We start from the raw sequence: 27,053 nt of genomic DNA on the forward strand, positions 1-27,053 counted from the left end.
CTAAAAGCTTTTTCTTTGGTTCCATCTGAATGTAAGTCATCCCGTTATCATATGTGCATGTTACAGCTGTGCTCAGTTACAGCTGGAGAAATCAGCTATTCTGCACTGAAAAAACAAGGGCAGAACTCTTCTGATTCTCCTTTATTAATGAAAAATAGCACTTTGTAAATTACCACAGAGGTCAATCTTCTAGATTACTTAGGGTCTGTTCCTTACCTATAAAGAAGTAACAATAAATATATATAAAGCATATACATATAAAATAAACATATATATAAAGTATATAAAGCAACAACAGAAAAAGCAGATATCTGGAGTTCAAGAATTGCAAAAGATACAAACATAAACCATATTTTAGATATTTTATTTAAATATTACTTGAAGAAGTATGATACAGCCATTTGTAACTTCTTTGGGTGGTAATTTTCCAGAGTCTTCCAGGCAACTGTGACTAGTAAGTGCAATGGTTTCATCCAGACACTTGCAGCTATGACAATTAATGCATCATGAAACATCCAGTCAAGAGTCTAAACCTGAGCAGCTTCATCTTTTCAGAGTAATTCTGAAAAGGCCTAATGTATTCACAGTTTCCTTCCCACATGCTACATTTCAGTTCTCTAAGTTGGTAGGTGTATTGCTTTAAATTAGCACAATTTGTTCAGCAGCACTAGTCATTGACTTCCATAAATTCTAACACCCTTAGAAATATTAATTCTTCTACCAAGGCTTCTACTTTTTCAGCTTTACTAACCTCTGCAAAAATAAATCTCTTCTGACCAAGAAGTCCATGCAGCTTCCTGAAGGCAGGATGTTAAGTCAAGAAATCCACTGTAAAAAAAACAAACAGTTGCCTTCAGTTGTCTTTAGTCAAAGGGAACAGATATTTGTAGCAGCTCTAACACAGAAACCCACCAGAGGACAGGTACTTGAAGGTGTGATTTCAGTACATTGCGCCTTCATCTTCTTTATTTAGAAAATAAATAGTAACTGGGCCATGACTTGTATGAACAGTCTCTGTGACACTGACAAAGAGCCAGGAGCCAATTCCATACAGTAAAGTCGGGATGCCTAAGAAAAGACAAAAACACATTACATACAGAGAAGCCAGGAAAATTAAACCCACCAATTAATAGGGTTGATGATTCCAAAATGAAATTAGAAAGTATTCCTCCAAAAGCTGCCTTATCCACATTTTGCTTTTACTGAAATGTTTACAAGCAGCTAGCAGTACATAATACTCTTTAAGCGTAAAAGAATCAGGAAGTAGCTTAAGAAAAGCAGCAATTCACAGAAATTAATAGAAAAAGAAAGTGGGAGGACAGCAGCATGACATAAGCGGAACATGGTCATGTATATAGCCTGATTTCTACTGATTACAAAAAATATATATGGAAATACTAAAACCCAAACTCTCTGGACAGCCACTCAGTTAACCAGTTCAGGCTTTCTCATGTGTGAAAGCAGAGATACGAAGGAAAATAGGCAGCAACTTCACATGATCAACATGAAGCTGCTCTTGGGAAAATCAATTCAGTAGTTAACACTACCAACAAAACTGGAATGAGTAGGAAGGCCTATATATAAAAAGTACCATTTTTTTAGCACTGTCAAGTCACCCATCTGTTACAGACAACAATATTTTACTTAATATAGGGGGAAAAAACACAGATGGATTTAGGCCCCGAATTCAGAAAGCACAGAAACACTGAATTTAATGTGCTTAAAGTTACTCAAGTGCTCAAGCTAGATTCTCAGGTGAAAGAGGTGACTTTTCACATGTTCACCAATCATTTAACTACGAAACACTCAGGGTAACTGTAGGAAAGATGGGGCAGATAAAACGTCTGTGTGGAAGGGAAAATAAAATCAGATTTAAAGCTGTTATTAATAAAACAATCTTTGTGGTCTTCTCACTAAGTCTGTAAAGATCAGAAAATTATGATTAGTGGGCATATTTTAGAAAAAAGCCACTAAAAACTTTTAAAGTGAATGAAAATTTATTTTTTAATGAAATATTAAAACTCATAGAATTAATTATGCCACTGTCGCTGCTAGCATTTAAGTACGCAGTGTATGCACAGGTAAAGTGTTGAATACTATCTATAGCTATTTTTATATTAATAATGTACTAAGAGTACATTTTTATTTATAAGCCTTTATATTGCTCAGCACTTCAGGGGTCCAGGCCCACATGAAAGCTGGATGTCAGGTGCAAAGATTCGCTCAGGCACTCTCTCAGAAACACAGTTTCCCTTCAGCTGGCGCTCGTGTATTTGCTTAGAGGCGAGGATCTCATCCACGGTAAGAGAACATAGATTTGTATCTGGGTAATTATCCATCCCCGATGATGTCAGACGCCTCAATAACAGGACAGCGAAACGCGAACTCGGTAAAACCCCCGAGGAGTGTTGATTTACACCGTTTCCTCACGCCGCCCGGTGCGACCGCGGGGCCGGAGGTCGAGGCAGTCGCGGGGGGATCCCTCACCTCAGGGGAACGGAGCCGCCCCGCAGGGCCCCGGCCCTCCCCAGCGAGCGCCGCTTTACCTCACCCCTTCCCGCCCCGCGCCTCAGGCGCCTCGCCCCTGCGCCCGCCTCAGCCGGCGGGGGAAGCTGAGGGGAGGCCGCCGGTCGCGGCCGGGCCGCTCCGCGCCTTACCGGCATTGAGGACCTTGAGGGCGGTGAAGGCGGCATTGTGCATGGCCAGGTCCTGCGGGGCGGCGCGGGAGCAGTGGTACTTGATGAAGGGGAAGCAGCCGGTGCGCAGAATGTGGTAGTTGGCGCCGTTCACCCGCCAGTTGAAGTTGGAGAGGCCGAACTGGTCGTTGCGGACGGCGCTGTACTTGACACAGTACGAGGTCCAGTGGGGCAGGCCGCGCTGCCGCAGGTGCTGGCTCAGCACCTCCGAGGCGGCGGGACGAGGCGCTGCCGCCCCCCGCCACAGCAGCAGCCCCACGACCGCTTCGTGCAGCCGCCTCAGCGCCAGCATCCCGCGGGGCTGGAGCCTCCCCCCCCGCCATTAACCACAGCAGCACCCACGGCCACGGCCCGCGCGCGTGCGCCACCTCAGCGCCTGCGCCCGGCTCGCCGGAGGGCGGGAAGGGGCAGCGGCGGCGGGGCTGGTGTGAGGGGAGGGCGGGCCCTGCGCTGAGGTGAGGCACGCGCTGCCTCAGGCGGGCCCTGCGCTGAGGTGAGGCACGCGCTGCCTCAGGCGGGCCCGGCAGCCCCGCGAAGCTGAACGGAGCCTCCCGGTGCGTCCTGCCCCGCACAGCCCGAGGGGAGCATCAGCAGCGGGAAGGGTACGTGAGGTCTCGTTACAGCGAGTTAAAATATCCCCTGATTCCGGCAGTTATAGCATTAGAAATGGTTTTGTCTGCGGGTCGTTTGCCGCTGGCACATCCGCGGGGCCACAGCGTCCACCAGGTTAACATACGCTGCATAAAAGCCACGCTAAACTGCATTAATTTTACTTGGTGGAATTTGCCAGGTTAAAAATGGTTCTTTGCAAGCGTTAGACTCTTTCGAAGCAAAATATTTTAAGGTTATACCCAGTATTCCTTCCTGTGAGGGTGCTGAGGCGCTGGCACAGGGTGCCCAGAGAAGCTGTGGCTGCCCCATCCCTGGCAGTGCTCAAGGCCAGGTTACACAGGAGCTTGGAGCAAGCTGCTCCAGTGGAAGGTGTCCCTGCCCGTGGCAGGGGTTGGAGCTGGAGGAGCTTTAAGGTCCTTTGAACCCAAACCATGCTATGTTTTCTCTAAATAAAAAGCAGGTTTCTGAACCATTAAACATTACATTTGAGGGAAAAAGTACAAAATTCTGCACAGAAAAACAGAGAAATGGGAACAGATTTTTTCCTTTTAATAATTGTGAGCAGTATCTCAAACTCAGCAATCTTAAACCATTGAGCTATGTAGTATGAATGTGCTAATCAATCAGTTACTACTCCACAATGTCCCGTGTTTATGTACTGCAGTGTACTACATGTGTATGGAACCAGTAATTATTAATCACTGCCAGTAACAAATTTGACTCAAATTCCCCTTCCTATAATTAATAGAGCATATAGTTAACTTTAATATCTTTCTTTATTAGTGGCAACAATAACTGAGGATAGAAAACTTGGAATTGGATACTGAGACCGTCTGTGGTGAAGTGCTGAGGTAACATACTTTAGAAGTAATATTCTGCTGTTTATTTCATGGTCAAAATTACCTCTTACAAACATATTGCTATAAAGTGGATATATGATAATTATTTTTATTCTTAACTTATTTATTTCAAGATACTTTGCTGTTAACTTTGTGTTGCCTGTGGCAGCATAACCTCACACCTCTACTTCAAGCAAATGGAATGAAGTAGCATCTGTATTTACAACTGCAGAGCAAAACATTGCATACTTTTTAAAGTATGCAAGAATCATGACCAAACATCCTAAAGATGAGGTTGGAAGCATTACAAAGCATTCTTCCAAATGTCTTCTTTTAATAATGTTTGCGCAGTTCAGGCCTCTGTGTTCATTGCGTTCTGGTAGAGTTTGATCATTTTTACATCAAAATAGTCTCCTGAAATGCATATTCTTGTGATGTAACTAAAAACCAGTCTAGCTGTTCTTCAGTTGAGATGATATATTAAATTACATTCATAAAGGTTGTTGATGATTGTAGTTCCTTATCTTTAGTATCTGGTTGCTGTAACAAAATCTGTAGTCTAAACTGAAATGGAGAGGATCAGTGTATAGTCAGGGGGAGTACCTCTTAGGTGATTTGTTAAATGGGGATTGATGTTTTATTGTGACATTTTGCAGTGATGTTAGGTAATTACTGTGAAATGCTGAGTGCCAGGTTAGTCTTAAAATTCCAGAGATTTATTACCTTAACCTAGATGGAAGGTGGTAAAATTCTCCTGATCCATCCCTCTGAATGAGGTACTGGAGATCTTTCAGGAAATGGGTAGGGTGAGTATTTCAGAAGACCTCCGGAAGTGGTTGTGCTGATGAACTATTTTGCTCTGTGCTCATTCTGAATATGGAAACTTGGGCTTAATGCCCACTCCCCTTTTTATTCTTGGGCAATTTCTGATGCGCAGCCATACCTGGGCCATATTTTCTCTCCATTTCACACTTGCTCTGTTTTCTTCCCAGTCTAGATCATGCCCTGAAATTCAAACTGCAGCTCAAGGACCCTATTACTCCTTTAGTGAGCGGGAATAAATAATCCAGTTGTGTGAGCAAGAAATCATGACTATATCTAACTTTTTTTTTTTAAAGATTGTAATTTCATTTTATATCTGCTGTATTGCTAAAAAAAAATACAATTTTGGCACCACCAGCATGACACTTGAATGTGAGAGACTGTAAAGCAGTTGCAATCCTTCCATGAGCTCAACACTCAGAAGTGTTAATAGTAATTAAAAACTTTTTTTCCCCCTCAAAATACATTTCACACTTTGCACGTACTGAGAAATCTCTCTCACCACAGGAACTTTCAGGTCACTTGTTTCCTGCAAAAACAGGTAGTTTTCTTTTGTCAGAATAGAACAAAACATAAGGAAGTGCAGGTTTCGTTTACTCCTAGGACACTACAGTCTATTAAGTGCCAGTAAACTAATGAGCCTCTCAGACCTTATGTTGTTCTGGCTTAGATCAAGGCTTAATTTTCCTTAACCCTTACAAAACTAGCTGCCTCCTAGGCTGGTACTCCTGAGCTCTCCCGTGCTTCCTTGTCCCCTAGGATGTTGCTTCTGCTAAGCAAACCGGGGAGTTCCATAGCTTGGGCGTGAGACTGGGTGAGGAATCTATCTACAAAGAGCTGCTTAGCAGTAAAACAGGAGAGACTGCTTTATAAATGCTTCAACATACTTTTCTGCAGCCCCTCAAAGTAGAACAGAGAATAAATATATCTTATCTTTTAGAAGATCTAATAAGCATATATACTATCCTTTTTAGTGCATTATTTCTTGTCAAGCAAGAGATTATTACCTATACCACAGCCCAAAATAACCTGTTACTTTCATTTCTAACCATAAAGAATAGACACTTCCAGGAAGTTCATTCACTGTTTAAATCTCCTGTTAGAAAAATCTGTGGGTGCTGGAATACCTAAACCCAAGACTGTATTGAGATTACATGTAAGAAAGGAACAAAATCAAGAATTAAACAAAAATACTTTTGGAGTTTTATCTGGAACAGGGATCAGCATTTATGCAAGCATTCTCATCTGCAATAATTACTTCTGCGATCAAAGCAGAAGAGCATTAACACGAAAGATTATTTATGAAGGTAACAGATCAAAGACCTCGGCACTGACAAACCTGGGTGCTGATCTGCTTGGTCACATTCATTGTTTGTCTTAAAAACTGGTTTTGCCTGAGCTTTTTGGGAAGTAATCTCAAAGATAGCTGACGTGCTTGGACAGCAGTATCCATCCAGTGGATAAAATGTACTCTCCATAGTAAAATTAACAGTGTTGTCTGTTGGGATATGAGAGATGTGGTGGATGATTTTACAAATGTACCTGTAGTCCTTTAACATAACAGTGCACAGAAATGATGACAAAAAAAACTCACCAGCGTCTGAAATACAGGATCTACCTGATGGACAGATGGATCTGTAAAGTCATGGTACATTGGGATTCGTAGTACAAGTATGGTCCCTGTCATTTTTTATCAGCTCTGTTCCCAGGCCGAGAGTCAAAACACAGTGCTGCACCAGCTACTGAGGAGAAAAAATGACTGCTACTGCTAAACCCAGGACAGTCCCTTCACACTCCACTGTTTAACTAGTGCTATTACTAGTATTTCTGATAATTTGAAAAATGAACATGAAAAAATGCTTCAAGAATCTGTAGATAACAAAAGAAATAGTGGACAGAGAATATGAACAATCAGTTCTAAAGAGGAATCTTGGTTATAAGGCTTACTGCTACGATGGCATTTAAGTGTATGTATAGGCAGAACAACACTGGACCTATTTTCATGTTAGAAGTCTGTGTTTTAGAATAAAGTAGGCTTGAAAGAGAATTTAGGGTTACAGGACTCTTCAGTGGAGCATGATCTCTTTGTATGATTTGGTGACAAAGACAGCATGACCCCTATTAATAAGATTTCAAATTCAGATACTGTACTTCAGTAATGACAGTATGAACAGAGGTGTTTATCATGATCCTCTGCTTTTCAGCAGTTTATTTTTGTGAAAGCAGGGATATTCTTCTAAACACCACACTCAGAAATCAGAACTGTTCTCTCAATTAATATTCCCTCACATGCTGGTACAGAAGGAAAACCAAATCTGTTCTTACAGATGAAAAAGCATTTCCAGGAGCATAAAGAATAAGGCACTTAAACATTTCCCGTTAACTATTCTTTCAGAGCATCTGCTGCTGAAGGTTGCTCCTCTTGCAATTTCAGTTTGTTTTCTGCTGTAATTCCTAGAATTGCTTCGATATCTTGAATTGCCATCTGCAACAGATTCAAGGAATACAAATTGTTTAATGGGCATTATAATGAAATCCAGCAGCCAAAATGCACATCTGGTAGCGCTTGCCCTGCAAAGGTAACCAGTGTTACACAAGACATGATGCACCACCAATTAAATTTACTCTGGGGACAGTTGTGGGAATTATTAGTAAATACATACAAATCTCAGGTAAATAAATACAATTCATTGTAATTGTTACTTTTGATTAGCTAACAGTTTCTCTATTTCACATATGGAAATCGTTAAGTCACTATGAAGGAGAGTTCCCTTTTGTAGTTCAGTGGTTGCTTTTCACTCCCTCATATTGGAAAAAGGTTTTCTTTGCTTATTCTGTAACATGTTGAAATTTAATTATATCTTCTCTAAACCTTCACTTTATGCTCCACTTGGCAGAGGAAAGTACAGTCAGGGTTAACATGGGAAAGAACCTGGTAGAAAATACGCAAGTTAAGGTACAAGTCTGTAACATGGTGCTCCCCTTTCTACAAAATGTTTTCAGGCAGGATCTTGGTGAGTTTTTCTGAAGTTAAAGATGATGGAGTTTAGCAGAACTCCCTCTGGACAGTTCAGCTATTCTCTGGAATTAAAAAGCTGTATTGTGACAAGTGTGCGTTTCAGGGCAGGGGTTTGGATTCATTTCTGCTTTATGGTTGCTTTTTGCCAGTAAGGTCGTCACTGAGGAGCTTTGGAGTAAAGGTGGGTGCTCCAGGGGGAATGCTCCCAAAGTGAGGAGCCCCACGCTTTGTCCTGATGCCCCCCACCCCACCACAGGGCATCTGCTGGCACACAGGGACAGGCACTGCGGGAGCCTCAGAGCACTGGGAAATTGGGAACAAAATGGACTTGTGAAAATGGTGGTGAGGTGAAGGATGTGAACTAATGGGTGGAGCACACAGTGGCTGCCTGCTTAAAAGAAATCCGTGTTAATAATATAAGGAGCTATTATAAACTGAGAAGTTTGTTTTTAATTTAATATTCCTACTTTGATGGTGCCCCTCTAGAATAAACCAGACAATTGTGACAGACCTGTCTGAGGCAGTACCAAGAGCTCCCTGTCTCTTACAAAGGACAGTCAGGAGCATTACATTACAAATCATTTCACACTAAAGTATGTCTCTTTTCAAAGAAAAAGTTTCAAACTTAAATTTAACTAACAGGTTCCTTGGGAGACTTGCTATCTTGACCTAGACAGTGTAAAATACATACTGCTAACGATAAAAAAGGAATGGTTTAGCACTTGTTTATGATCCAGCATGAGGTATTTTCAGCCCTTGTACAGAAATTAACCAGGATCGTTAGTTAATTAACACCTCACCTTAAAATTGGTCTCGCCTTGCATATTAGGTGCTGATATTTCTTGATGGATGATGAAGAGATTGCGAGCAAAGGTCATGAGGACCCCCTGGAGATCTTCTCCAATTGTTCTGTTAATGATATCCAAACAAATGAGTTTACCAATGATTCCCCTCACATGCTTAAAAACAATCGCCCTCTCATTTGTGCCTGTCTGGTGATGGAATTTAATGAGCATTTTCAATCTCACAAGGTGGCAATCTTCAGGGAGATACGAAAGATGAGGTTCCATTTTAACTTGTCAACAGAAAGGATCTGTGCAATAAATAATTTTTATTAATCAACTTAGCAGAAGTAAGCAGTGAGGTTTCAACTACTCCATGTAAAAGGCTACTGTTGAGTTAGGACAGAGATAGAAGAATACTGTAAACACAGAGATTAGCTCATAAGAACTGTTTCTTTTGCCTACAATTTGTGAAAGGCATCTGAGAGAGACTGCAGCAGTTATCAGCATCTCTTTAGTTGTAGCTTTGGAGGCTTTGATTTCTCAGTAGTCCATACAGATGTAATAGATATGATCTTGGGAACAAGATACTATGCGGCGGAAGAGTGCACCTCAGTTACTGACTGGAAATGACAGTAGATCTGCAATGTAGTAAATTGGATGAGAATTCACACGGATGTTTCAGGTATTTCAGTGATCTGTTGTTCTTGAAATAGTCTTCAAAGTATTTTCAACTGAAGATTTGCATTGGAAGTCTGAGGGAACACAAATCTGGGATCAGAACATGTGGCAAACATATTTGAGAGTATTATGGTAATATATTAACTGCCAGGTCAATATGGTGATCCAGGAGGTACTTTTGTTGATGCGTTGTTCCAGAGTAGCTAGCAGAAATGCAGGTACGATGCAGCATCTCTCATCTAAGCTTTAAACCAAGCTGACTTGCTTGTGTACTGGCAGTCACCTCACCCACAAGGAGCTCAGTACAGGCTGCACCAATAGTAGCCCCAGAAACCATCTTCAGGATTCATTTAGTCTCTTCCCTGTTCCAGGGGAGGATCAATGCTACTTGTAGCACCCTCACAGAGGTTTGTCTAATCTGTTACTAAACACTGTCAGTGGTGACCACAGTGAACAGTGTAATTAGTTCTTCCCTTCCCTTACTATCAGAAATGCTAAACGTGAATCTTCCTGGCTGCAAGTGAGGTTAATTTCTTGTCCTACTACCCAAGACATGGAGATGGGATTCTTCCTTCCCACAGAGGCTTTTTATGTAAGGATTGTTAACAGATCTCACTTCTGCCTCCTTCTCCAAGGCCCCTTTAATTTGCCCTTGTAAGTCATGCTTTCTAGAACACTCAACATCTCCACTGTGAGCAGAATGGAAGGATTACTGCCCATGCCTTCCAGGTTATTCTGTTTCCCTTTTTCCATAAGATGATGACAGGGTGTCTCTCAGGCAGTTAGTGAACCACTGTAACTCGGGTCTCTCAGGCAGTTAGTGAACCACTGTAACTCACAGAACCTCTTCTTCAAAGCTGATTGTTCCTTGTATCCATTACTGCTATCTCAGTGTAATTCTTGCAGCTGGTTCCACCTTAATGTATTTCTGTTTTTCATGTTGTCTCTTCAATTTGCTGAGATCATTCTGAATTCTATTCCTGTCTTCCAAAATACTTGCAGTCACATCCAGCACTCGAGGAAACTGTTTTCTCAGCCAGGTTATTAATGAAATAGCTCCAGCACCAGACATACAGAACAGACTGAGAACAGAGCTTGCAGCCTTGCATTCATTACGTCTTGTTTTGGCACTAAACTTTACGTAAATTCTCTCTGAGAGGTTTGCCATCAGTGTGTAGTAGATTCATGCGCGTTATGCTATCTTAAGACTTCTTGGGAGAGGTTCAGATGTCTAAAGAATTACTAAACTATGGGATCTGCTGTTGCCTGAGTGCTGTTTATCACCTTGTGAAGAACAATATAGAAAAGGCATTCAACTCCAACCTTCTCTGTGTCACGTGTAGTTAGGTTTTTAATAATGTTGCCTGTAAAAGCAAGCCCGCACTAATCCCTCTGCTCCTCACAGCTAGATTGCAGCTGACAGTGCATCTAGCTAATTGCTGTGTTGTTTAGTCTGCAGCAGTTAGGCTTTGATCTAAGCACATTCCTGTACTTTTCTTTTTATTACCAAAATGAAAGCCTCCTTAAAACTTTTCAGAAGGCCAATCTTAGAAGAAGTCATTCTGCTTTTCTGAACAGGAGGTGACAGTTAGTGAACTTGAGTGTGTGCTGTCCCGACTGTTTACTTCCCAACCTTCATCGGAGGCCAGGCTGCCGTGGGGCTCCCTTCACATCAAGATGTCCCCATGGAACTGGCTGTGTATACTTACATCATTCCCAGTCTCTGTCGCTGCTGATCTTCATACAGTATAAAAACTGTTCCCTGTTTTTCCTGTTAAATAAAAAGGCAAAAAGTTTTTTTAATTATTCCTAAATAGTTATAATGATAATAAATGTATTATACTGGGACAGTAAGTACATACCCATAGCTAAGAAAGGCTAGGCTTGAATTCTGCATAATGGATTAATGCTCAGTGTAAGCAGATTATTGCTCTAACTTATTGTAGAGAATACATTACCTTTATATTGCTCTTACTGTAAAGAATACATTAGGTTTATATAAATACAATACATACAGCAGAGTCTATTCAGTACCAAATACTTTTGTTCCAAAGCAGTAGGAGATGGTCATAAGTATCTTAAAAATTATTTCCTTACAGTTATTTTTATCAAGAGACAGGTTAACCCCTAAAAGACACTTACATTGAAATACAGAATATGGTTACGTTTTCCTGTTCTTAGAACTTCTGTTTCATCTCAGATATACACGGGACATGCACTCGCATTAACCTTCTGCTCTGGCTCTTCACAGGCCTGATACAGGTGAGAGCAGCAAAACCTGCATTTAGTGCTAAGTTACCATGTATCACTGTGAGGTTTCATCCGTGGGGAGGATTTATTTAGAGAAAACACTTCAAGCTCTGCCTTTCCCAGTGAAGCCCTGTGCTCTGGGATCTGAAATCTGTCCTCTGATCTGTCTGGTGTAACATCTCCTAAATGCTTTTACATTTCGTTCTCTTACAGTTGCGTTCAGAGCCTTAAGCACTTCCTTCCCTAGCACAGGCTGCATCTTCATCTCATCATTCCTCATTCTGTTCCCCATTATTACCTGACCTCGTGACCTCTGAAGGTTTATCTTTTCTCCTGGGTACAGAGGTGTCTGAAAGGGCCATATGATGGCCAAGTGCCCTCGGAAAACCTGAGCACTGCTCTGGGTGACTGCAGATCTGCACAGCATTCTTTTGGTGGTCTCGCAGAGAGAACCCATCTCACCCCCTAGTGTATAACATAAACATGTTGTCATCCTCTTCATCCTTCACTGCTCCACTCTTATGCTACATCAGATGGATTCTTAGTTCTTCAAGACTCGCATTCCAGCTGAAGCAAGCTGACGGGCAAGTTGCAAGATTAGAGTCATCAGCACAGGAACTGCTGAAGACCTTTTATGCAATTCAAGAGTTCATTAATTAGCATCACAAAACCAATTGAAAATAACGAATTCTGATTTATACCAAGCCCTCCTCACAAAACTGCAGAGTATCACCTCACTGTGTTTTTAACAGAACACTTAAACATTAGATTATGCTAAACACAACACTTAATCTTTACACTGTACTGACGGGTTTCACCATATAGGGTTTTACACGCACAATTCCTGCAGGGTATCACATTTTCTAACCTTTTCTGCTCATACCTGGAGGTCAAATCCAACCCCACAAGCTTGACACGTCTGGAGGAAAACACCATAGTAGGTTTCTGCAAGGCTGGAGTGCTTCAGTTGGCTGCTTGCTGCGGCGCACCAGCTGTTTCTTGGAGCAGGCTAGAGAAAAATCATACAGGATTCTTTATTTTCATACCAGTTTAGATCAGAAAGCAACAATTCACTATTTAAATGGCTTTTTTCTCAGTGAACTCATGTAAGTGTGAAGTAAGACTCCCTTGGGAGGAATTCCTGTCCATCACAGCGTCTATTGAACACAGACATTTCCAGGCAGCAAAATTCAGTCCTCACCTCACAGTATATGTCAGACCTGACATTCTAGAGCAGGTCTACACCATCATTCCTTATGAACCACACTTTGATATTTCCACAGCTTCATCAGTAACTGAGCCCTGTGAAGTCATTCTAAGTGAATCCACCCTGCCCTATGGTAACATACATTGTTCTGGAGCCAGCTCTTCCAATAGGAGAAATTCCAAAGCAGATAATGAGTTGTATTTGAAATTGGGATTTTCCAAGACTGAGCATTCCCCCTTGGCATTAGAGTGTGTAATTTTTCCAGCAAGTCATTGAGGAGCTACAGAGCTGATGCCAGGGGACTTGATACTATAGATGAAAACCAGCACTGCGTTGGAGTTTAAACTCTCCTCAGTGCTCAGGACTAAAGAACAGAGATGCTCCCCTAAAGCAAGGCTTTCCTGTGATGTTGTTTTTAATAGTGGACTGTTCAGAGGGGGGATACTGCACATTGAAGCGTGTAATTTACAGTATTTTTTTACTAAAATGATACTTGTTTTGACATTGACTCATTTAAGTTGACATAGTTGAAATCCTTATCTAATACATCTCTGCCTGAAAATTAATCATGTTTATAATATTCTGAGAATTAATAACACCCATTGCTCAAGTCATTAACTTAAAAAAGGAGCTTCCAAAATCTGTTCTCTGCAGTAGGGGACCACAAATAAATGAATGCTTGATAAAATAATCCAAGCAGCAGTTTAACAAGCGTAAACTCGGCTGTGGCTGCAATAACACAGAACTATTGTTTAAGGGTTGGCATCAGGTTGATGAGGTGCTTATTTCAGCTACAAAGCATGCATACACATGCATAATGAACTGCAGGATGAATTATTAATGTGTTGCTTATTTAGCCTCATCTGTCTAGAAGATAATGTATCCTAACTATAATGAGTGATTGGGTTTGTACATAATTACAGTAGCAGCAGTATTTAGGAAATTTGTTCTTTCAAAGAAGCATTTCTAAAAATAAAACCATCACAGCAACTCGGGTGCTGCTCCATTTCATCAAAATCAAACCTACCAGCACTGAGAAGATCTAATAAATTAAAAGGGACAGAATCATTATTAACATCATAATTTTACACAAAGTGTTTTACTTAATCATTCATTACAGATCATGTGCTGTAAAAGCATTTGTCTCTTGGTTTGTTTGTTTCTTCTCAAGATATTTTCCTGAGTGTTTTTGTAGTTAACTCTTCAGGAGGTAAAACCCTCAGAAAGACAGAAAGGAGAAAAATCAAGGCTATGGTGACAATTCATGTTAATTCTGACAGAATTTTAATTAAAAAAAGTTGCCACTTGATTACTTTTCCTTTCTAAAACTTGTACTACTGGGACTAATCAGATCTCATTTACTTCTCTCCTACTAAAAGTGGTTGCTTGACAAGAACAATAGATCAAGAGCTCATTAACCTCTCAATTACAGAACCATGACATTTAGGAATGGGGCTAGCATTCCTCCTCCTCCTCCTCCATGAAAAAAATAGGGAGTTGTGAATCTTCTGTCAACGTGTGTAAATTGGCATCTGATTTGCATCTATGTGTGTATATAGACATGAACATATACATACACGTACACTTTTTATTATCTGACTTCCCACAGAATCCTGGAATGGTTTGGATTGGAAGGGACCTTAAAGCCCATCCAGTTCCAATCAAGATTTGGGTTTAACTCACGTGAGAGCTGAGAGGGATTTTGGGGACCAAATCCTTCTGCAGGTGTTGTCCTGACTGTTTTACCCTGTTTTGTGCATATCTCACACAGCTGGGGCACAACTCTAGGTTCCAGTTTCTGATCTCAAATCAGCACTCGTGCTGAAGGCTCAGCTTTCATCTCAGCTGCTTTTAACCTACTCCTATAGTCAGGGCAGTGCTTTCACCTCCTCCCTTTTTCTTGCAGCATGTAAACTACCATATTTTTTACAACTTGAAAACTATCTGAAATATGTAGAACTTAATTACTACCACTAATCAGTATTACTGAATACAAAGGAGGAATAATCAGGTGCCCATAAGCATCCAGAACCTCTCCTTTAACTTCTGACATGTCGGTATCCTGTATTAACCTTGTAAAAATCTAAAATTAGCAGCTTAAAGTCTGAAAGGAGCAGATTCAGCTCCTCTAGAGTAGTGATCTAGGACAGATTTTACCTTTTTTAGTAGTTTACATTCATAATCTTATTTGTAACCAAATTGCTGCTCACAGTTTCTGTCTCCTCGTGCTCAATACGTTGGCTTTCCATTCTTTTTGAACCAAGAGATACTTCAAAGCGGCTGGAGGTACAATCCAGGTTTCCATCTGTCACGTACAACATGAGCTGAGTCAAGGCCAGCTGGTCACTATAGCAAAGGTCAAGGTCTGTTGCCCACACCTAGTCCAAGCACAGACAGGTGCATTAATATAAAAGAATGAGCAATTGTGTGAAAGAACATCTTGTGGCCCCAGCTCCATTGCTGGGGACATGAGGAGATGAAAAGTCCATGGCTAGGGTAAGCACTACTCAGTGTTAGCCTCATCCTAAACCCAAAACCACAGCACTGTATAAGCTACTAGGCAGAAAATGAACTATGCCAGCCAAAACCAGGCTAGCTACCCAGGTTTTAGCAATGATGAGTAAAAGTAGATAGATGAGCTCAGCAGCTGTGAACTCTGCATCATGTAAAGTTGCAATTATCTAAATGCTACACACCACACCTGCATTTTTCATCTGAAGAATAAGTGTTCAGTAAAGCCAGTTTGGAGTTACAGGTAGGTGTTTTGAGATAGGGAGTCTACAAGAAATCTGGAGAGGGACTTTTTACAAGGGCATGTAGTGACAGGACAAGGGAGAATGGTTTTAACCTGAAAGAGGATCCATGAGTCCAGTCTATACTGAGGGCGCAGCAGAAGGAAGTGCCATGGATTGCTTCTGTGAGGCTCCCAATAACCTGATCTTGGATGAACCCCATGAGTTTTCCCCACTTAAAAAATGCTTGTGCCTACTACTCCAGTGAGAAATGTTAACACACACAAGTGTCCGCCCTACAGTGGACCCCTTTAAAACAAATCTAGCAGTGAATGACTTGAATAAGCCTCTGAATGGTAAATGGCATCATTAGAAGGATATTAAAAGGTCAAGCAGCCAAGGCCTCTTGGTAAACTGGAGTTAATTTCACAATTATATGCACATAGTAATGCCCTTTTTATAATGGTGAATAAATCACATCAGTAACAGTTGTTAATATCTAACTGCCAAGTATCTGTTGCTGTATTAAATATCCTATTTGTCAACTTAAATATTTCCTGCTGCATGGTATAAAATGCAAATCAGATGCTAATGGTTGCCTTTACTTAGTAATAGGGGAATGTTCCCCAATTACAGTGCTTAATTTTCTTCAATAATTTATTCTTTATCATCACTTCTGCAAGGCAGGAAGGAACTTTCCTGTCGATTTGTACTTCTCCAGTCTGTGCTGCCCTTTTCAATGAGCTGAATAATTATAAACTGTACATACTCTAGAAGCTTTACATTAATTTCCATAAATATTATGGACAAATCAGTCACAGCCAAGGTGTCTTGAACCTTGTTTGAGTTGGAGTTTAGATTCTCACTTACAGTTATGCCCTGGAAGAGGTGGCAGAGCCACGTGAAGGATCCAGGCACTTTTGAAAGTCTTGGATACCCAAGAACTGTTCACTAGCTCCAAGTGAACTGATGGCTCTTAATCCAGACCTTGATATTACATCTGCATTGCTCTAACCTCAAAGTCTACATTAGCATTATCTGGAGGCTTTGTTGATGCATGAATAAAGGAGGCCAAGTGTGAATGAAGTTGGAAGATACAATGGCTGAGGTGGAAAAAAACACATTAGTTAAGCAAAGATGTCCCTGTGACTGGGTAACTACATGAGCCATGTTCTGGCAGCACTGAGAATGGGTTGAGCATTTAACAGCAGATAAAGCATTCAGAAATGCAGCCTGGCAAACAGAAACAGCCATCAGCCTAAGACAAATTCATCCCACTCTGGTAGAGACTCAGACAAGCTGTGCCAAGCATGGGATAGCATGCGTGTTCTACAAGAGTTACTCCACAAACCCCATGTTGTCAGTAACTGAAGTACCTGCAAGTGATATTGTTTTCATTTCAGATGTAGAAAAGACCATTAATTACTTGTGAGACAAGTTTCACAGAATCTGAACAAACCCCAACATGCCAAACTGGCTCTAACACCTTGCCAGCACCTTGCCAGCCACTGCTCTCAGAAGATACAGAATCATTCCTGGATCCCACAGCACCAGGGGATGGCTCCAGCCTCATCTCTGCCCAAGGAAGGGACTATAACACAGGGAAGAGGAGTTGCTTAACAAAGCAACTTTCATGCCAGAGATCACAAGGCCAAACAAATGCCAGTTTAAGGAGTTTCTGTTCACTTTCACAGTGCTTCAACTTGTTTCAGACATGGCTTCATCATCTCAGACCAAAGACCTCCACACCATTGGCTTCAGAATCAAGGGCTCAGATGTACAAGGTGGACTGATGCCCTGCCATGTAATGAAGGCAGGTGTTCATCCCCTCCCCAGCCCGTAACTCTTTAAGGTACAGGATATCTCTAAACACCTACTTCAGCTTCAGTCACAGTTATGCTCTACATAAAGTCATCATATTATTTGCTTTTTCTAAAGAGAAGGTGCAGATTTCCGTGAGCACAGGGGGGAGGAAGGCAAACGTGGCTGGAAACCACCTGTCCACCTCCTTTCATTCTGGGCCTGAGGCTGAACCACCCCTACTGCAAGTGAAAGCAGCCAAATGGTCATTCCTGTGTGCCAGCTGGGATCACCCCCAAGGATTCTTTTCCTGGCTTGGGATTGTTGGAGAACGCTGTAGTGTGGCTGTGTCCCTTTCTGCCCTGGCTGTGTCCCAGAACATCCCTGTTGTGGGGAGAAAGGAAGAAGGATCAGATGGCATAAGATTCCAGCTTTATCCTAGCAGGGGATTCCCTTTTGACATGGAAATCCAGAAATGCCCTTTAAATCCCCTTTTCCCAGAAATGGGAAAGACACAGGGCCTAGGAAATTACTCTAACTTCATTTTCACTTAATATTTTTTCCATTTTATGAGTTCAAATGCAGGCTGGATCATTAGTAACTACTTGACTGAATTCTTCAGTGGAACAATGTCTAAGTCCCATTCCAGTTCCTGAATACAATGAGTGCTCTTCCCAAAATTATAGTAGTAGGCAACATTTGTGGTAGTTCTGAGCAAGGATGGAAGTTCAGCACAGGTGAGCCTGGCTGGTGGAACTGTGAGGAGACGACAGCTGTGGACCTGCCTGTAGTGCTCTTACTCTGGAAGTAGGCAGTGGGCACCTTTCCGCAGTAAAACATCGATATGTATTCCCAAATGGAGAGGGGGTTGCTTCTTACCTCATCCATTAGATTGCAGTGGATTTTCCTTTGAAGTAATATAAATTGAGAGTCAAAAGCATCTAGAATGTCTTGAAAATCTGAGCTGTGGTGTTGCGTGGGTTTGAGTTTCATTTGGTTTAATGTTACGAATCTGTTTCCATAATCTATATAGCAATGTCTGTGCAGGTCAGGCAGTTAATAACAGAGAATTATCATCTCCTCCAGTAAATCAGGAGCTGTTAGAAGGAGGCCTATGCAAAGGGCAAGTTTAAGTAAAGATAAAGAGTGATGCAGTCATAGAGATTAACAAATATCTGTTCCTTGAGTCCATCCTCATTTTCTGAGGATACACAAAAAGCGCATGTATGCAGTCATAGGTATTTATGACCATAGATATCACATCTTGATAGGATTGACGAAAATGAGCATAACCTAAGAGCTTTCATGTGACATTTGGGGACTTTTCAGGACAGTTGTGTTCAGAAACTGAACAGAGCTCACTTGTGACGTGTAGAACTGATGTCTGGTTTTCAAACAGCAAATGGAAGTTCAAAGATAATCATATCTGGGGGTTTATGATGACATATGATTTAAAAAAAAAATAAAAATTAGAGGCAGTAGTTAATATTTTAGGTAGTTTTTAGAGTGGTTTTAGGATGAACTAAGCAAAGCACAGATGAGGCCTTTCCAGAATCCCACCACTGGAAAAAAGATAGCTAGAAATATACATCCTGTAGGACTTCCTGCCTGTTTGTCCAAGGAAACACGATGAAGTCTGGAATCGCTCCTTTCTGCATAGGCTGCCAGGAGGTGCTTTCCTTCAGTGTGCACATCTTAAGAGCCCTCAAGGTACAGACATCTCTGTAGTGTCACAACTGTAGTGTAAATCTTTACCACTGCCATAAAAAATGCTTCAGCTTTAAAACATAAGCTTAAGAAGTAGCAAATTCTTAAAGTTACTAAATTATAGCTTTTACTTCTCCAGTTTAACTGTTTTATATATATGTAGTGTCTATGTGTTCTTGTAAAGAATACACCTGCTATTTTTAAAGTAGAGGTTGAATGACACTAAAAATGTCAATTAGTAGAATACTAATGCAACTTGGGCATTGGAAAGTGAGTTTCCTTTAGGAGTTTAAATCAGAATTGATCGTTTCGGCAGGGATCACAGACAGGATCTTATCCGGCTGCCATCTCGTGGCAGCTGCTGGGATGGGCTAGTGCTGGCCCCAAAACTGAAATTTTAGGGCCCCACAACTGACCCTAACCCTCTGAGAACACCCCACCTAAATCTTCCCAGCTCTGCAGTTCTGCATGTTCTGCCTCATCTTTTCCTCTGCATCCTGAATAACTGAATCCAGTGCCTCTCAGTACTGCAGAGGCTGTGTTAAGCTCTCAGACTGATGAAAAAGGTGACTTATGACCCCGCTTCTCCAAATTATCTCTCCACAGATCTATGGATGTAAGTTTATGCGCTCAAGGAATGGACTCAATTAAATGGACTTATTTAGGTGCAGCTCCTTGACAAGTTGGGATCTAAGCAGCACACAGTCAATACTGCTCAAGACTTCACTTCAGAGGGTCAAGGCCTTGCTCTTAAAGATCGGTCTTGGAAAACAGAGTGGGAATCAGAAGCAATTCAGTCCAAATTATGCACCTAATTCTCCTCGTCCACTTTTTCCCCCTAGACATTGAAAACAGCATGTCTCCATCTCCCTTTCCCTCAGGAACAAATCACAGATGCTTAGAACAGAGACAGAAACGGATTCCCATGGCAAACAGAGCATGTGTCATGTCCCAGCTTTCCCTGCCCCTAAGCTCGCTGTCAGGGTGCAGGTCACAAATCACATCACTGATGCACACTCCTGTGGTACCTTTGCCATGCTCAGCCCCATGCCGCTCTCCATGGGGAGCACAGTGCAGAGTGATGCTGTCAGCAGCAGCCTCTGCCTTACACCCTCCTCAGCTAACCCAGCACTGCAACATCCATTTTAGCCTTGGAGTTAGAAATGGACTCAAGAATAAAATGCAAGAAAGGAAGTACAGTGTGCAGCAGACCACACGGCAGACAGGTGTGGAGACTATAAGATGGGGTTAGATCCTCCTACAGCCACTACCCCTGATGCTGTTGGTTGCAAACTGCAACCTTCTGCAGTTCTATCATAATTTAAGGAAGAGTTATTTGTAGACAGAAGATGGTACAATCTGTAGAGGTCTCTGAATTACTCATTGTACGTAGAAGCAGTGGCAAGCTGGCCAGCTAAGACTCCACACAGACAGACTGAGAGGCTCCTTTGTGAGGATGAAGAAAAGGGAGCCGGGAGACACTTGGGTACCAAGCAGAAACACAAGAAAGCCCAGTGGAAATATGACACAGTGTACCTCACATCTGAAAGGTTATAACATCATCCACAGCTCCTCCAGGCCTGAGGACAGCATTGCTCTTACCACCTTTTGGTCAGTGTAGAACTGCACTGTAGGGATATTGTGGTGTCTGTGACAGGCACAAAGCTCTGCAGTGACCCAGGTGGAGATTACTTTCTCATTTCTGCATTCACCCACTTGTGTGTTTGACAGACACACATTGTTTCTCATCCACCACACAGTCTCTTTGCTGCTAGTCCTTCAAAGGAACACAGCAATATAACAAAAGTACTTCCAGGAATTGTATCTGAGCCTTTCAGCTACTGCATTAAAGTGGGCACTTCTGAAATCAGGGAGCAAATGTTCTGAGAGAGTCTAATAGGATTTCTTGTTTGCCAAAAAAATAGCGCTTTCAGGAACACAATGTTTTGTGTAATCTCCCTCTCACAAGACAGATGGCATCATTAATTGCCTCTACATCTAGTTAAATTTAAAAACCTGTGCTTAAATAATGTTAAAGTTGTGGTACATGCTGACAAACATTGGATATACTAAGGTAGAATCAATTTGAAACAGGGAAGAAAACCAAGGCAGAACAGACAGGATTAATAAGAGGCCACAAAAAACAATGACTGATTCAATGTGTCCTTGTTCATGCCAGGAAATGTCACCACCTTCATAATGCAGGAAATATTTCTGTGTTTGGGTGAACTCCTGGCTTGAGTGAAGCCATTGGCAAAACTCCCATTGGCTTCCACGGGTGAAAATGTCATCCCTTCATCTTTGTAAAGCAACTTTACATCAAGTTGTCCAGTGTGGCTTATCCACAGTCCTAATCACAATGCCTGTGTAAATACATTTTGGGAGTCAAATGTAACGTGATCTGCATTTCAAAGCTAACATTATTCATATCCTCTGGTTCACCACAGTCACCCTTCAGTGGTATCAGTTACCAAACCCCAGATATTAAGCCTCTTCTGAGCTTAAAATGGAATATAATTATCACAGCACTGCCAAAGAGCCAGCTTTTGCCAGTAGATACCATATGCTCTTTGGTTTTAAACACAAGCCCTGTGTTTAAAGCCTTTTCTCACACCATGCAAGCTGTGATTTCCAGACAACGAAGGAAAACAGGACACCCAAATGGATTCAGGTGTCTTCTGAAAGTGCACCTATCTCACACAGCCCATCCCAAAAAAATACAGATATGTTCCCTTTACAGTTAAACACTTCTTAAACAGTGCAGATCCTAATTGAAGAGTGTAGAAGAAAACAAAAGAAAAGAGCAAAACCAAGGAGATGCCTTGGAAATAAAAGAAATAACTGAGATTTGATGTAGAGATCTTGAATTAGCATCAGGATCCACACACTGATTTTGGATTTGTGTAGTTGTACAGGAAGCACAACAGTACTGTCATCACTGACAGTATGGGGTTTATGTTCTTTAAAAATTATCTCATTTTCTGTACTCTTCAAACACAAGGCCACTAACAGAACACTGGAAGCGCAGTCTCTTCACCCAGATTTTACTTCATTTTGTGGCATTTTAGTCATGCATTATCCCTTAGGTTTGTCCACCTGTCATACTATTCAATCCTATTGGCCAACATCAAATTTAGAAGAAGGTATGATTATGAAATATATCAAACTCCCATGAGATTCCTAAAGTAAGTGGACAGAGGAAAGAGACCTTGCTAGTGACTTAACAGGAAAGGCTGCAGGGGGAGCTCAGCTGGAGCACACATGGGAACTGGATTCAAGGCACAGATGCATGGGAAGCCTGGCTTCACTGGTTTTAAGCTCTTGGAAGTGTTATCTTTAAACTGGATACAGTATTCAGCAATGTTCTTCATTTGGTTATCACAGTGACTGGTAAGGGGACTGCCTTCCATTACCTCCCTCTACTTACATTAGCTGCTATGATGTAAACCAAACTGTTCATCACTACCATCCACTTTGCTATAAGGAATTGCCAGTATCCCCTCTTCTTTAGATTCATCCTCAACCTCTGATCCATGTTCTGATAGACACACTGGTCTACTCCAAAGAGAACAATAATTCCTGTGATTATTTTTACGGAGCAAAATACAAGGGAATCAGAACACTGAAACTAAAATCTTCTAAACATCTTAGCCATAAGACCATCATCTGTAATTACCAGCTTAATGCAGGAGGCACTTATTTTAGGGAAAAGAAAAAAAAAAGTCATTAGAAGGAATTAAAACATTATTTTCTTAACCACTCAGCTTTGAAAGGCTTTGCTGGTTTATTACTCTTCAGGCTGATGAAAAAGGCTCTTCAGATCCACCTGTCAGATCAGGTCTAAATTTTATGCTATTGTTAGAATAACCATGTGCTCTACCTCCATCCACATGCCTCAGGCTTAGAAATAAAGTGTGTTCAAAATGGCAAAGCTTTCTCCTGATCTCTGCTGGAACCAAGTAGGAAAGCAGCTGTTTCTTGATCCCAGGGGAACGGCATGAAGTGACATAATCTGCCCCACTCACCTGCTGCTCCATCGTGTGTGGGTGGATGAAACTCACAAAATCCACGGAGAAGTAACCCAGCACTCCTTTAGATTTACAGGTCTCTCCAATTTTAAAGCAGAGCGAATTAAGAACTGCTGGATCAACAGAACGTTGGGGAATGGTGGTGCCAGATGAGCGCAGAGGACCCTCAGCATGGAGCTGGTCTCCAGAAGACACTATTTTTATCTTGCCCGTAGGCTCTATCAGCATATCCACTGTGAGGTTGGTGACATGCTCCGAGAGTGGGAAGGCTTCTATCACACCACCTAGTAAGAAATGAATTAGCTGTTAAGCTTGTAATCAAATTCACATGTGATGCTCCTCAGAGTGCACAAAGTGAAACCAGCCAGCTCCTGTTGTGCGCAGGCATTGCAGGGAGGACTGCCATGGAAATACAGCAAGTAAATAATGTAATGTGAGCAGCAGAGCTAGAACCCATGAATCTCTTCCAAGAGAAAGAAGATCTCTCATCTACTATAGCACTGTACAGTTCAAACAGTGGCTTTTCAGCTACAGACGCTTTCAATCAGTTCCAAACTGGATATGTCACTGAAGAAATATGACCTCGGGTTATAGGAATGGATCCTGGGCTGTCTCACAGCCCAGCTAAACCCCAGGCCTGGAACAGCAGTAAAATGGACTATTGGAACCTCGGGGGAGTGGTATCTCCTGCTGCGAACTAATCTCGGAGATTTCATCCATACAGTCACAGACTGGTTTGGGCTGGAAGAGACCTTAAAAATCATCCAGTTCCAACCCTCTGCCACAGGCAGGGACACCTTCCACTAGAGCAGGTTGCCCCAAGCCCCTGTGTCCAACCTGGCCTTGAGCACTGCCAGGGATGGGGCAGCCACAGCTTCTCTGGGCACCCTGTGGCAGGGTCTTACCACCCTCACCGAGAAGAACTTCTGCCTAAGAGCTCATTTAAATTTACCTTCTTTCAACTGAGTCATAAACAATTAAAAATAAATAAATAAATAAACAAAATAATAATACATATATATATATAAAATGGAACACAAAGACAGGAACTGGATGATCTTTAAGGTCCCTTCCAAACCAAATCATTCTGTGATTCTATGTCTGTGCAAAGCCCCCTCACAGATAACACTCATTTGGAGAGGTTAGACGAGGGTTTGATCTGTGCTGCCTCTTACCTACACACATGGTCTTGCCTTGACCAGTTGCCTTTAGACCAGTTATGTACTGGGCAGCTTTGAGCCAAAGGTGCCACAAGTGGGTTAAATGCAAGAAGCCTGCTCAGGCTTGACACCATGAGAACATTTGATGGCATGCAATGTACGTATGTAGCATCCAGAGTTTACATACAGCTCCCTTCCTGGGCCTATGGGAGGAAAAAGCCATTCTCACAGAGGTGTGCTCACCAACACCTAGCCTAGATGAAACATTCTCCCACTTACCTGCTGCAAACTCACTGACATTCCCTAAAACCCTTTGCCAGACGTGACAGCCTTTGTACAGTAACCCAGGGTTAAGGAGTTGGTGCTTACTCATTCAGAATCATGCAAGAAAGGTGATCCCAGATTAATATATGTTTAAAGCTTGGATAGGACACATGAATGATAGAATGGTTGCCTATAATTCATTCGTAAATGAACATTTGAAGCATAATGGAGAAATAAAGAGAGATAAATATTCAAATGGGCCCAAGATTAACAAGAATATGGCATACAATGTGGTATAATTACTCCTTATAACACTTAACAGCGACTTTGCAGTCTTATTTACCTTGAGTAAGAAATGTTTGGAGGAATTTTTCCCATGTAGGGTATCGTTTCTCATTGACTGGCTGTACGTGCTGTGCTAAAAGGCCCGGCAGCTCCTGGGAGATCTTCACCAAAGCTAGCTCCTGCAGAAACAAATTAAATAGAACCACAAGCAATTTTACTACAGAAATGAAAACTGCTTGTGGGGTGATTAAAAACCAGGCCTCCAACAGGCAACCACAAAAAATGTGGTTACTGTTTACCCACAGTCAGGAAGCCTTTTTTAATTTTCCTACTTACTCCTCTTCCCTCTTATTGAAATCTCTCCTCCTCTGAAAGACACCCCCCCTGTCCCCCTTCCGTGTAGCATCTATTTCATTATAATTTATATCAATAACTTGATCTGGCAACTGAAATGCTGAAGCACTTGGTAACTGCTGAGGGATCAATACCTGCAGTCAATAACTTCTACATTGTTTAGATTTGGAAACTGAGCAGATTGAAATAGTCACAAATGCCCAAAATAGTTTTAGTGGTTCTATGTTTAAGCTGTTCTATCAACCCAAACACCCTTTAGTTAAAAAAAAAAGGAGGAATGATCAACCAAAAGCATTTCTGAAGGAGCAGATACCCTTTTACACTCTCCATTCTGTATCATAAATTCACAAATGTATTTGTGCTTCTGTCTTTGGTAGAATTTGATTAGTGTTAGTCATACTATTGGAGATTTTTTTCTAAAAAACTATAGTTTTTTTCTCCTAGTTTCAAATTCTTTCCTCTATTATCACACATACATGCACACACAAAACAATCCCATTAAATACAGACACTAACTGCATTGCTTTTACTGTTCAGAAACGTCCCAGAAGTACACGAGCATATAAAGTGCAAGGACCCTGACTCTATTGCTTCAGGCTCCTTTCCTTGCTGCTTCATAAGCATTTGCGTGCTTCCCCTGGGTCTCTTTGCTTCTGTTTTACATCCTCTCTCTTCAGCATCCTGTGCTGCAGAAGATGACCAACCATCCTCCGATCCTGGCAATGTCCTAAGCCACAATCAGATTACCTTGAGCTCTGGAGGGACACGATAAAACCTGATGGCTGACATCTAAGAATAGGAAAAACATAAAAAACTATTTTTTCCAGGCCAGCGAGTATGAAGAGATGGGCTTTGTCATGAAGCACATGATGTCATGTCGCCAAAACCACAAATTCAGAATCAGCTTACTGTGATTTATCTACCACAATAAGGAGGAGAAGGATGGGCCAATGACTAGGGTATCAAGGAGACCTAGACATACTGCATTCCTGAACTCAACCTGCGTGGAATTTCAGAGAGGTGACTTTCTGTCTGTGCCTCAGCTGACCAGCCATGAAAGGGGTACACTTTCCGTCCTTTCCTCACATGGAATTAAATACTTATTAAATACTTAATTAAATATTTATGCCTTAAAAATACTTAGGTGCTTGGATAATGATACTGATCTGTGTTATGTGGACTCCTCTCATATCCTAAGGAGTAAAGTATAAGGTTGACTTCAAACATATCTATAACATAAAATATAACATCAGACGACATGTTAAAAAATGGTTTTAGTCAGTATATCAATACGTGAAGCAGCACAGCCGTAACCTCATGACAGAAAGAAAGGACCACATAAAATGTGAGATCCAAGTTCAGAACTGACCAGATTCAAGTCTTACACTGCTTGTTTCCAGCAATCTGTGAGGAGGAATTCAGTGTTGCTTCATGGAATCACAGACTGGAAGAGACCTTAAAACTCATTCAATTCCAACCCCTCTATAGGGCAACGTGGATGCACAGTGCCTGGCTCAGGAGCATCTCACGGTTCAGAGCACTCTCGGTACTCGCTACCTGTGAAGGATGTTGGCATCAAACCTGCTCGCCTTACAGAAGGAAGAGAGAGGATTTAAAGGAAAAACTAATCCAAGGAAATCTGAAAAATGTTCTTGTGAGATCAAAGCCAACATAACAGTGCTTTTAACAAGTAATGCCTCAAGAAGCAAGGTGTTCATAGGGAACTGCTCCTCAAGGATCAGCACCTGAACTCTAGTTCATGGGGGTTGTTTTTGCAACTGCAAGCTCTCTCTAAAAAAGGCAATAATCCTGATT

General features: G+C 41.6%; 2 protein-coding genes across 14 annotated transcripts in view; both read right to left on the reverse strand.

Annotated features, from left to right (window-relative positions):
* Positions 1-348: 348 nt before the first annotated feature.
* Positions 349-3,070, reverse strand: CUNH15orf61 (chromosome unknown C15orf61 homolog). Of its 2 annotated transcripts, XM_061446561.1 has the most exons (3): positions 2,658-3,070; positions 913-1,068; positions 349-828 (listed from the first exon to the last, which is right to left on the reverse strand). In XM_061446561.1, exons 1-2 carry the CDS (start codon positions 2,986-2,988, stop codon positions 941-943), a joined length of 459 nt encoding a protein of 152 aa, XP_061302545.1. In that variant the 5' UTR covers positions 2,989-3,070; the 3' UTR covers positions 349-828; positions 913-940. The 2 variants fall into 2 exon arrangements, with proteins under 2 accessions (XP_061302545.1, XP_061302544.1); XM_061446560.1 differs by having other exon boundaries at positions 349-1,068.
* A 4,058-nt stretch (positions 3,071-7,128) lies between these two features.
* Positions 7,129-27,053, reverse strand: part of IQCH (IQ motif containing H) — a 54,918-nt gene continuing 34,993 nt past the window's right edge. For 9 of the 12 annotated variants that reach the window (XM_061446565.1, XM_061446563.1, XM_061446564.1 and 6 more), the window contains 7 exons: positions 24,943-25,063; positions 23,173-23,459; positions 15,119-15,286; positions 12,585-12,710; positions 11,161-11,222; positions 8,789-8,897; positions 7,129-7,454 (listed from right to left, as the gene is read on the reverse strand). In XM_061446565.1, the coding sequence (XP_061302549.1) occupies positions 7,353-7,454; positions 8,789-8,897; positions 11,161-11,222; positions 12,585-12,710; positions 15,119-15,286; positions 23,173-23,459; positions 24,943-25,063 (975 nt within the window). In that variant the 3' untranslated portion in view covers positions 7,129-7,352. The remainder of the gene's footprint in view (positions 7,455-8,788; positions 8,898-11,160; positions 11,223-12,584; positions 12,711-15,118; positions 15,287-23,172; positions 23,460-24,942; positions 25,064-27,053) is intronic. The other 3 variants (XM_061446566.1, XM_061446572.1, XM_061446573.1) reach the window with 3 other exon arrangements.

This window comes from Pezoporus flaviventris, unplaced genomic scaffold (assembly GCF_033815535.1).
Source record: "Pezoporus flaviventris isolate CSIRO_AGI_PZ_B2104156 unplaced genomic scaffold, CSIRO_AGI_Pfla_v1 ptg000006l, whole genome shotgun sequence".
Classification (NCBI taxonomy): domain Eukaryota; kingdom Metazoa; phylum Chordata; class Aves; order Psittaciformes; family Psittacidae; genus Pezoporus; species Pezoporus flaviventris.

What these genes read in the sequence shown, in the direction of transcription:
- CUNH15orf61 (XM_061446561.1), bottom strand. Translation starts at nt 2,988, where the DNA reads ATGCTGGCGCTGAGGCGGCTGCACGAAGCGGTCGTGGGGCTGCTGCTG. An exon ending in CCTCAAGGTCCTCAATGCCG is followed by an intron (nt 1,069 to 2,657) that starts GTAAGGCGCGGA and finishes GTCTTTTCTTAG; the next exon opens with GCATCCCGACTTTACTGTAT.